This window comes from Lupinus angustifolius, chromosome LG04 (assembly GCF_001865875.1).
Source record: "Lupinus angustifolius cultivar Tanjil chromosome LG04, LupAngTanjil_v1.0, whole genome shotgun sequence".
Taxonomy (NCBI): domain Eukaryota; kingdom Viridiplantae; phylum Streptophyta; class Magnoliopsida; order Fabales; family Fabaceae; genus Lupinus; species Lupinus angustifolius.
The window spans coordinates 12,292,316-12,304,090 of NC_032012.1; the positions used below are offsets into that span (position 1 = coordinate 12,292,316).

General features: G+C 39.5%; 1 protein-coding gene across 2 annotated transcripts in view; it reads right to left on the reverse strand.

The window, feature by feature from the left end:
• Positions 1 to 11,775, reverse strand: part of LOC109345891 (1,4-alpha-glucan-branching enzyme 3, chloroplastic/amyloplastic) — a 40,020-nt gene that overhangs the window by 11,595 nt on the left and 16,650 nt on the right. For both annotated transcript variants that reach the window (XM_019585147.1, XM_019585146.1), the window contains 5 exons: positions 11,328 to 11,500; positions 11,130 to 11,219; positions 10,363 to 10,438; positions 9,088 to 9,195; positions 2,965 to 3,055 (listed from right to left, as the gene is read on the reverse strand). In XM_019585147.1, the coding sequence (XP_019440692.1) occupies positions 2,965 to 3,055; positions 9,088 to 9,195; positions 10,363 to 10,438; positions 11,130 to 11,219; positions 11,328 to 11,500 (538 nt within the window). The remainder of the gene's footprint in view (positions 1 to 2,964; positions 3,056 to 9,087; positions 9,196 to 10,362; positions 10,439 to 11,129; positions 11,220 to 11,327; positions 11,501 to 11,775) is intronic.

Below are 11,775 nucleotides of genomic sequence, written 5' to 3' on the forward strand. Positions count from 1 at the left end.
TTGCAGAGAGGATGAATAGAACTCTTACAGAGAGGGCCAGATGTATGAGACTGAATGCTGGACTTTCCAAAGGATTTTGGGCAGAGGCACTTAGTATGGCATGTTATGTCATCAATAGATCACCACGAGCTTCATTGGATGGTAAAGTTGCAGAAGAAGTATGGACAGGTAACCCAGTTAGTTATAATATGTTACGCATATTTGGTTGTCCTGCTTATGTACATGTACCCAGTGATGAACGATCTAAACTTGATCCTAAGTCAAAGAGGTGTATCTTTATTGGATATGCCAAAGGTGTGAAGGGGTTCAAGTTCTGGGATTTAGTTTCCATAAAGGTGGTGTTGAACAGAGATGCAGTGTTTAATGAAGATTTCAGGATGAAACAGTCAGTTTTGACAGAGGTGTCCATGCCAAATGGAGAGACTTTGGTATCAAGTATAATTCCAGTAAGCAATGAAATGGTTCAGGTGAATAAAGGTAAGGAACCATGCACTAGTTTAAGTCAAGAACATGATGATTCTCAGGCAGAGGGTTCAGGTGTGCAGGAGTATCTACTTGCTAGAGATAGGGATAGGCGTCCTATCAAACATCCAGAAAGATATGGCTTTGAGGATATGGCTTTAGTTGCTCTTCATATCAGTTCAGGAGATCCATGTAGTTTTCAAGAGGCTATAAACAACCATGAGAAAGAACAATGGATGGGTGCCATGATGGAGGAGATGGAGTCTCTACAGAAAAACCAAACTCGGGAGCTTGTCTCATTGCCCCCAGACAAGGTGCAGTTGGGTGCAAGTGAGTGTATAAGAGGAAGCCAGCAGTATCAGAAAAAGAGTGAGAAAAGTTCAAGGCTCGTCTTGTAGCAAAAGGTATTCACAGCAGAAGGGAATCGACTACAATGAGATTTTCTCCCCAGTAGTGAGACACTTTTGAGACACACTTCTATCAGGGCAGTGCTTGCCTTGGTAGCCAGCTGGGATATGCACTTAGAACAGATGGATGTGAAGACTGCCTTTCTCCATGGTGAATTAGAGGAGAAAATTTACATGACACAACCAGAGGGGTTCAGTGCAGCTGGACAGAGTCACTTGGTTTGCAAGTTGAAGTCTCTATATGGGTTGAAACAGTCTCCCAGACAGTGGTACAAGCGGTTTGACACTTATATGTTGAAACTTGGTTATAAGCGCTATAAGTATGATTGTCGTGTTTATGTCAGAAGCCTTGATGATGACTCTTTTATTTTTATGCTACTTTATGTTGATGATATGTTGATTGCTGCTAATCATTTTAGTGATATCAATGAGCTGAAATTCATGCTAGGTAAGGAGTTTGACTTTAGGGGCTGCTAGGAAGATTTTTGGGATGGAGATTCACAGGAACAAGGGAGCTAGAAAACTATGGCTCTCCCAGCAAAGCTATGTTGAAAACATCCTAGAGAGATTTGATATGAGCAATGTTAAAGTAGTGAGTATTCCATTGGCAAATCACTTCAAGCTTTCCCTAGATCAGTGTCCAAAGACAGATGAAGAGAAGAAATACATGTTAAAGGTTCCATATGCCAGTGCAGTAGATTGTTTGATATATGTTGTGGTTTGTACTAGACCAGACTTGACACAAGCAGTTAGTCAAGTATGCAAGTACTTGTCGAAACCAGGGAAACAGCATTGGGAAGCAGTCAAATTGATTTTCAGATATTTGAAGGGGACTATAGGTCTTGGTATTGGCAGGAGACTTAGATGATAGAAGGTCCACAACGGGGTTTGTCTTCACCCCTGCAGGTGAACCAATTATGTGGAGATCATCAGTTCAGTCTGTTGTTGCGATGTCCACAACTGAAGCAGAGTATATGGCAGCTGGTGAAGCTTCTAAGGAAGCCCTATGCTTATGGGGCTGGTAAATGAGTTAGGCATTGAGCAAGATGGAGTTCCACTGCATTGTGACAATCAGAGTGATTATCTTCTTGATAAAGAATCAGGTATATCATGCTAGGACCAAACATATTGATGTGAATGATAGGCATAATAACATGAATGATAGGGCCATAATAGGCAACACTAAATTTGATGATTGATTTTATAAGGAAGAACTAGTAAGCACAATCAACCAGAAACCAACTTCATTTAACCAACAACTAGGACGTTATCAAAAACGTCGAGAAAAACCTTGAGCAATACAAGCACTAACCACATCTAGACCGCAATAGATCTGAACCACATGAGATCTGAACCACTCGAAAGCTTTATATAAAACCCTCCCATCAAGTAGGAGCATTTACATCATATGCGTCCAACTTGTCACATGGAGAAGAGATAAAAACGAGGGCGCTTGTGAAGGAGATGGTTATTGCGGATCCAAGAAAATAGTCAAGACGGAAGATTTAGCAAAATTGTACACTAACTAGAACAAAACCAGAACATGGAGAGAAAAAAGGTGTGCTAAAGAAGGAGGGAGGCTAGAACGATGATAAAACAACAGCTAAAACATCAGACCTTGAAAGTGGGATGACATTGACTAAGAACAACTTGGAAAGTAGACAACAATAGAAATCTCGGATCACAAGCCTAAGCTTTGCTTAAGGTGGACACCATAGCTCAGATACCATATTGAAATCATAGGATTTAGGTATAGAAAAAGAAAAATGAATTCTCAAAATAGTAAATTATAAAGTTACTATTGTGAATGAAGATGAAATTCATAAGACATAACACTAACCCTTATTTATACAAATACAAACTCCTAATTAAATAAGAAAACAAATCAAAAAATATAAGATAAAGTAATCTCAATCCTAAGAGATTTTCTAAAAATACTCTAAACAAATCAAAGATATAATCATTATAATATTAGATATTTTCTCGATATCTAAATATTCTCTAGATATTCTTTCTAAGATAATTAAGATATTGCCATATACTTTTATATATTCTAACAACTACTACACTATCATGGGTTTGCAATTGCATATACCAGTTCAAGTTTGAGAGAAGGAAATGCAGAACATCAGGGTCGCCATATTTGAACATTCTGGTGCCCCAGAATTTGTGTTGCCCTCGTTTACCTATTCAACAAGTAAAGCTGGAATCATAACCAGTATTTGCAAGTTCATAACAGTTAAGTACAGCTTAGGAAAGTTCAATACAACATTTTGTATAAGGAACCAAAAGCATTATTAGTGAAGAAGTGACAGACACACATGAAATCATAATAAGCAAACTGTCACTTAAAAAAGCTTTAAAACATACAACACATCAAAGAATAATGGGCCAAAATAATTTATAAATGAGAATTATAATCTGTTTGACATTAGAAGTCAGAAAATACTCTGAAAACTGAATGAAATGTACAAAACATTTCACTCTGATAGGCCAAAGCCTATCATTAAAAATGTATACAAGAGAGGTAAGAGGGGTGTTTGGGTTCAGGGATAGCAGGATTACTGCTATACCCTTGTGGCAGTTATAGTTAGTTAGGATTTGTGCCTTTAAATAGCACATTAAGCGGGAAAGGAGGTTAGGCTGGTTTTTAGCTGAAACTGATTAAGGAATCAGTGTGGGAAGGGTCGTGGGATCCTTAGGTGAGTTCTATCAATTGTAATAAGTCTTCTTCTAATAAAATTCTATAGAACCCTAGCAGAATCAAGTAGATTCTGGGTAGGGGCTTTTCCTTTTGCAAATTCTAGTCTATTTCGTGCTTTTAATTGATACCAGTGCTATCACTGGTATCAGAGCACCTTTCTTGGTGCCTGAGGAGTGGAAACACTGCCACCGCTGTCGCTGAATTGAAGTTTATGGTGTCAACAAGAAGTATGGCTAAAGAAGGTGAAAATGGGGTTCAGGATCGTGATGATGCACGAAGAGAAAGGGAAGAAATTCGCCTCAGATTGGAGTTGAATGAGGCTCGAATGCAGAAAACCGAGGATTTATTAGCTGCTATTGCCACCAAATTAGGGATTGAAAGAAAAGAAATCTCAGTGGGGGAGGGAAGTGAGAATGATGAAGAGGTGGAAAGTCGAAGGGTACAACATGGGTTGGATCGTTGGCGTAAATTGGAGATCCCAATTTTCTTGGGGGATGATGCCTTTGGGTGGGTGCAGAAACTGGAGAGGTATTTCACACTCAGATCTGTAACTGAGGAAGAAAAGATGCAAGCCACGTTGGTTGCCCTGGAGGGGAAGGCTCTAAGCTGGTTTCAATGGTGGGAGGGGTGTAACCCTTCTCCTACGTGGGAGGGATTCAAACTGGCAGTGGTAAGGAGGTTTCAACCCTCTATGGTGCAGAACCCCTTTGAATTGCTCCTATCCCTGAAGCAAGAAGGCACGGTGGAAGCTTATGTAGAAGAATTTGAGAGGTATGCTGGAGCCCTCAAAGGGGTCAATCAAGAATTTGTAAGGGGAGTCTTCCTTAATGGGTTAAGAGAAGACATAAGGGTAGAGGTGAGGGTATATGAGTTATCCACCTTGCACGAGATAATCAGGAAGGCTATTCTTATTGAGCAAAAGAATATGGTGGTAACAAAGAGGCCTAATCTTTCCTATGTTAGATCTACTGGACTTTTCAAGGGGGGTTCCTATGGCAAGGTAACCTCCTTAGATTCTACTTCTGCCACTAGTAGTAGGAAGGAGAGTTCTTCTGTGGGTAGTACAGTGGGCCCTCATAAGGCTTCTCAAGATGGAGATGGTGCTAAGGGGAGAGGGGAATTCAGAAGGCTCTCTAGCACTGAGATGAAGGAGAAGAGAGAAAAGGGGCTATGCTTCAGGTGTGATGAGCCCTTTTCCAGGGAGCATGTGTGTAGAAATAAGCAACTGAGTATGATCATTTTGGCTGAGGAAGAGGAGGATAATGAAGAAGCAACCTTGGAGAGTGGAGGGGAAGACTTGGATTCTTTGCAATTGTCCTTATGCTCTATGAAGGGGCTCACTTCTACCAAGTCATGGAAGGTAAGAGGCACCATCAGCAATAGTCCAGTGGTGGTTATGATTGATTGTGGTGCCTCCCATAATTTCATTTCTAAGAAGTTGGTGGGGGATCTGAATCTAAAAGTAGAAAAGACCAGGCCCTATACTGTGGAGGTGGGGGATGGACACCAAATCAGTTGTGTTGGTAGGTGTTCAGGCCTGGACTTAGTCTTGCAGGACTGGAGGGTAGTCCAGGATTTCTATCTGTTTGGATTGAAGGGTGTAGATGTGGTGTTAGGGTTGGAGTGGTTGGCAAGCTTGGGGGAGGTGAAGGCTGACTTTGGTAAGATGACCCTAACAGTGAAGAAGGAAGGAACCTTAGTTACCCTGACAGGGGATCCAGCTTTAACCAAAACAGAGGTATCCTATGGAGCTCTTATGCAGGTACTACTACAAGAAGGGCAGGGTCTGTTGCTGCAATCTGAACCTCCCCTGCAACCAGGACCAGAACCAGTGATTCCAGGTGCTGTGATTGATTTATTGCAGCAGTATCAAGAGGTATTCTTGGATCCTCAGGGGCTTCCTCCCCCTAGGACACATGATCATGCTATCTATTTGAAGGATCATGCTGATATACCCAACATAAGGCCCTATAAGTGCCCTTACTACCAGAAGACTGAGATAGAAAGGTTGGTAGTTGAAATGTTAGAAGGAGGGGTCATTAGGCACAGCATAAGTCCCTATTCGAGTCCTGTAATTTTGGTCAAGAAGAAGGATGGAGGGTGGAGATTCTGTGTAGACTACAGGGCTTTGAACAAGATTACAATCCCCAACAAATTTCCTATCCCTATAGTTGAAGAATTGCTGGATGAATTGGGTGATGCTAGGGTATTTTCCAAGCTGGATTTGAAGGCAGGGTACCATCAAATAAGGATGAGGGAAGAAGATGTGGAGAAAACAGCCTTTAGGACACATGAAGGCCACTATGAGTTCCTTGTTATGCCTTTTGGCTTGACCAATGCTCCATCTACCTTCCAAGCTCTCATGAATGACATCCTGAAGCCTTACTTAAGGAAGTTCACTCTAGTATTCTTTGATGATATTTTAATCTATAGCCCTGATTTGGCTTCTCACACTCTCCATTTGCAGGCAGTACTGGTCACTTTATTGGATCATTCACTCAGAGCCAATTTGAAGAAATGTAGCTTTGGCCAGACCAGCATTGAGTATCTAGGCCACATCATATCAGAAGGTGGGGTTTCAGCAGACTTAACTAAGGTAGAGGCTATGCAATCCTGGCCTCAACCCTCAAACATCAAAGGCTTGAGGGGATTCCTGGGCTTAACTGGTTACTACAGGAAATTTGTGAAGAATTACGGGAAGTTAGCTAAGCCACTTACTGAGTTGCTAAAGAAGAATGCCTTCCAGTGGTCAAGAGAGGCCACCTCTGCTTTTGAGGCCCTAAAGGCTGCTATGGTGGACCTCCCTATGCTAGCAGTCCCTGATTTCAGTAAAGGGTTTGTGGTGGAAACTGATGCATCCAGTAAGGGTCTAGGAGCAGTTCTAATGCAGGAGGGAAGGCCCTTGGCCTTTTGGAGTCAAGGATTATCAGAAAGGGCTCAACACAAATCAGTTTATGAGAAAGAACTCATGGCACTAGTCCAAGCCATCCAGAAATGGAAACATTACTTAATGGGGAGGCATTTCATAGTCAAAACAGATCAGAAAAGTCTGAGATTCCTAACTGATCAGAGGTTATTTTCAGAAGAGCAGTTCAAATGGGCAGTGAAGTTGGTGGGTCTGGACTTTGAAATTCAGTATAAGCCAGGTAGGGAGAACTCAGTTGCTGATGCTCTCTCTAGGAAGCAATTCTACTCCTCCCTATCCCTGGTCTCAAATGTAGAAAGGGAGATTTGGATTGATGAATTACAGCAAGATTCCAAGTGGCAAGGAATCATGCAGGACTTGGTCCTTTCTCCTGATGCACATCCAGAGTATAAGCTGAAGAAGGGTGTGTTGTATTACAAAGGTAGGTTGGTTTTGCCAAAAACCTCCAACAGAATCCCCATTATTCTTGCAGAGTGTCATGATACTCCTATGGGTGGCCATTCTGGGCACTTTAGGACCTATAAGAGGATAGCTAGTTTCCTATTTTGGGATGGTATGAAGGCAGATATCAGAAGATATGTAGAAGGTTGTGAAACTTGTCAAAGAAACAAGTATTCTACATTGGCTCCAGCAGGCTTGCTGCAACCTCTGCCAATACCTCAACATGTTTGGATGGATATCTCTATGGACTTCATTGGAGGATTACCTAGGATAAGGGGTAAGGACACTATCTTTGTGGTTATAGATAGGTTGACTAAGTATGCCCACTTTTTCCCTTTAGGGCATCCTTATTCAGCAAAGGATGTGGCTACTTTATTTGTGAAAGAAGTGGTGAAATTGCATGGCTTCCCTACTTCCATAATTTCTGACAGGGATCCTTTGTTTTTGAGCCACTTTTGGAAGGAATTATTCAAGATGGCAGGTACTCAATTGAAGTTTAGCACCTCATATCACCCTCAAACTGATGGGCAGACTGAAGTGGCTAATAGGTGCTTGGAGACTTATCTTAGGTGCTTTGTGGGTCCTAAACCTAAACAGTGGCTTGAATGGTTGCACTGGGCTGAGTTTTGGTTCAACTCCAATTACAACAATTCAGCAGGGATGACCCCTTTCAGAGCATTATATGGGAGAGATCCTCCTACATTACTCAGAGCAGGGGATATACCTTCTAAGGTAGAGGAAGTTAATACTATGGTGGCTGCCAGAGACAGTGTATTGGCTGAATTGAGGGATAACTTGGCACGATCTCAGAATTTGATGAAGCAACAGGCTAATAAGCATAGAAGGGAGTTGGCCTTTGAGGTAGGGGATTGGGTGTACCTTAAATTGCAACCTTACAAACTAAAATCATTGGCCAAAAGGCCTTGTGCCAAATTAGCTCCAAGGTATTATGGCCCTTATCAAGTGCTTGAAAAGATAGGACCAGTGGCTTATAAACTAGCCCTACCTAGCCAAGCTAGAATTCACCCTGTGTTCCATATATCCCTCTTGAAGCAAGCATTGAAGCCTCATCAGCAACCTCAGGCTCTGCCTCCCATGCTCAATGAAGAATGGGAGCTACAAACCACTCCTGAAGAAGTCAGGGATAGCAGGAAGGATGCTCAGGATCAGAATGAAGTTTTAATCAAATGGAAGAACTTGCCTGAACATGACTGCACTTGGGAAAGGGCAGCCAACATTCAAGACAATTTTCCAGAGTTTCAACTTGAGGACAAGTTGAGTCTGTTAGGGGGGGGTATTGATAGGCCAAAGCCTATCATTAAAAATGTATACAAGAGAGGTAAGAGGGGTGTTTGGGTTCAGGGATAGCAGGATTACTGCTATACCCTTGTGGCAGTTATAGTTAGTTAGGATTTGTGCCTTTAAATAGCACATTAAGCGGGAAAGGAGGTTAGGCTGGTTTTTAGCTGAAACTGATTAAGGAATCAGTGTGGGAAGGGTCGTGGGATCCTTAGGTGAGTTCTATCAATTGTAATAAGTCTTCTTCTAATAAAATTCTATAGAACCCTAGCAGAATCAAGTAGATTCTGGGTAGGGGCTTTTCCTTTTGCAAATTCTAGTCTATTTCGTGCTTTTAATTGATACCAGTGCTATCACACTCACTAGGCCAACAGGAAGCTCCTTCAATGATCATAAGGAAGCAAGGAAAAGAGCTATAGCAATTCGCAAGCATCAAAGCAACTATCTTGTTTCCGAGAATATCAATTAGCGAGTACTGACCACAACGAAAGGAGATAAAAACTAATAGTCACGGACTCGGTGGCTCACTTCAGAATAACTTCTATTTCTGAAGCACAAAGCTATAAGAAAATTATAAATATCAATCATAGGAAACATACAAAATATCACAATGGACAATAAAACAATTTACAGAAACTCAGAACTAAATGAGATCTAAATAAAAAACACCCTTTTAGCGGTAGAATTGTAGGATATGTATAAAATGCAGTGATAAAATCTGATATATCACGAATTGACAACAAGATTACACATCACAGACTGGGCTGATTACTATTAGGATGATACATGAAAACTAACAATTAGCACATGTGACTAAATTAAGTGGTTCTGGAAGCATGAACAGGTACCAGAATGAAAATAACAGTCATTTGATCCATCAAACATCGATAATCCAACCATCTCATCTGCAGCTGCGTATGAATGGACAATTTCTAAGAAGACCAGCAGTCCTAGTCCTGTGTAAAGAAAAGTACAGTTAGCAAAATAGTCTATTTTGCAGGTACCATATGTAACATATGTATTATGTAAATAATCCATTTGGTTCCTGATAATATAGTCATCTGTTGTTTTAATCCGTAACTGATGAAAATTATCTTTTTAATCCTTGACAGTGTAATCACTTTTCACTTTAGTATATTATGGAAATTACCTTTTAATCCCTGATAGTGTTGATGTCAGTCAGTTAAGTCCTTCTGGAGGGACTTAACTAACTGATGCCAAACACTACTTAACTGATGTCAAACACTATCAGGGACAAAAAAGGTAATTTTTATCTTTCAAGGGCTAAAGTGAAGGGTGACTAATATGTTAAGGACTAAAGACGTAATTTTCATCTGTCAAGGACTAAAGTGAAGGGTGACTACACTGTCAAAAAACCAAAGTGACTATTTACTCATATGTATTGGAGCAGTTCACATTTCTAGATTAACTTGCTTTTTCTTTCTGGTCTTGTGATCTAAGATACATTTCCAGTTGATAGTCTCAGTAGATTATCCTTCTATTGTCATAAAGGCAAGTGATGACACAATTATACTCTATCGCATTCTTTATGCGTCAAAATTTTAATGCCAAATGACAAGATTAAATTTCTACTCACTATATAAAGGTTTTGGGGGTATGAAGAATGTTAGAGTGCTTGGTGTTGTGCTCTGTCCACAGAATTCGGTTTATTTGGCTGGATAATAATCCAAGGATTTCCTGTACATTGTTTTTTAACGATATTTCAAAGTCAGACTTGCAAAGAGATGGATTTCTCTTTTTGAGTTCATGTATTTACTATTTTCTTTCCGGTTTAATTTCAATATCGATTTAGGAGCACTAATGATCTGCCTCCTCTGATACTCTCTCCTTTCTTAATGAATTATACTTTTATCCACATAACAACAGAAAACAATTAAAATTAAATTTATAGAATTATCAATTTAGATAAGCATCTTATCTCATTTACTTCTTTCTGTATATTATCTTTTTGCCAGAAAAACATTGACATTTCTTTGAAAGTACATAGAGCTTTCCCAAAAGCTTATAGCTGTAGAGACTAAATGATGTAGTAGGTCAATAAATCAACATAGTAAGTAGAAACAACGAAAATGAAGTCATAAGATAACATAAGGAATTCTAACCATGTGCCTCATCAACTAATCGCTTGAAGTCATCAGGAGTGCCATATCGACTACTAACTGCGTAAAAATTGGTAACCTGCATCACCAGATAGAAATTTGAGCACGTTCCGAACAACTATCTTAAAATTGTGAACTTCTCATGAGAAACTAATTGTGAAAAAATGAAAATGGCACATATGGTCAGAGTAGCACAAAAATCAATCAACTAAAAAAACTTGCAAGCAGAATATAAGGACTGGATATATACATATTTTGTATCATGACTTACAAAATAAAACATCTATGCCTTTAGCAAAATTTATACAGATCAGTTATTACAATCTGCTTTGCTATACAAATTATTTGACACGAATTACTTCTCCTTATATAGATTACTAGTATTTAATAGATGTACTTGGTAATTCTCAATACTCTCCCGTGTCAAAAGACAACAAAGTAAACATGGTAACATTAACCCAGAACAGAAGCCCCATGCTCAGATTTACAACCCTGGTACTATGACCACTAAATTTTCTCAACTTCGGCATATGCATTCCAAGATATAGTGGACATCTATGTATGTGGCTTGAAGAACTTCAAAATAAAAAAGAAACTTAATCATACTAATTGTTGGAATAATCAGGCCTAACTAATCCTTAAAGCTACCTTGTAGAGGTAGGATTGCCCCAGTTATTATAAATGGCTATTGGCTCATATTCTTAGCTGATGTCGGACTTAGATACTAAAAATAAAATTATAAATTAATTATATCAAGATTTTTAACTTACCCTATACCCAACAGTAAAATAATCCTTGTGTTCGATAACTCCGATCAACTGGATTGCGTTGTATCCAGCTACCTTTATGTGAGGAAGAACCTGAATTGGATATCATTAAAAGTTGAAAGGAACTGGTTACAACATATAGAAATGAAAAATATGTATGATGGCTACTAGGTGGGGTCGGCTACATAAAAAGGATAAAACCTTGTCAGTGAAATCATTGAATGAGGATATTTTTGGCTCAGATCCACTAATTCCAACATGAGCTTCGTATATTCGCAGGGAATTTGGTACTTTAGGGCTTGTATTTTTCCGTTTGTATGCCTGCTCAGGTGGTGGATCCCAGTGGATCGCATAAGCTTGCATTCCATCTGCTTCTGCAATGCAGTGAATCAACAATACAAAAAATCAGAATAAATAATAACAATAACAGACTGCACAGCTAGGTAGAAAGAAAACTCCCAAAAAAAAGTGACTTGCGCGATGGGATTTTTTTCTTCTTTTTATGTATTTTAAAAATTGAAAAATTGTATATCTTTAATTTTAATGGAAAAAACTTCTTTTGAAGTATAGTGTACATTTTTGTATTATTAATGATATGCTAACCTGAAATTGGCTTTAGTTGAAACAAGTATATCAGATTTGGTGCTAA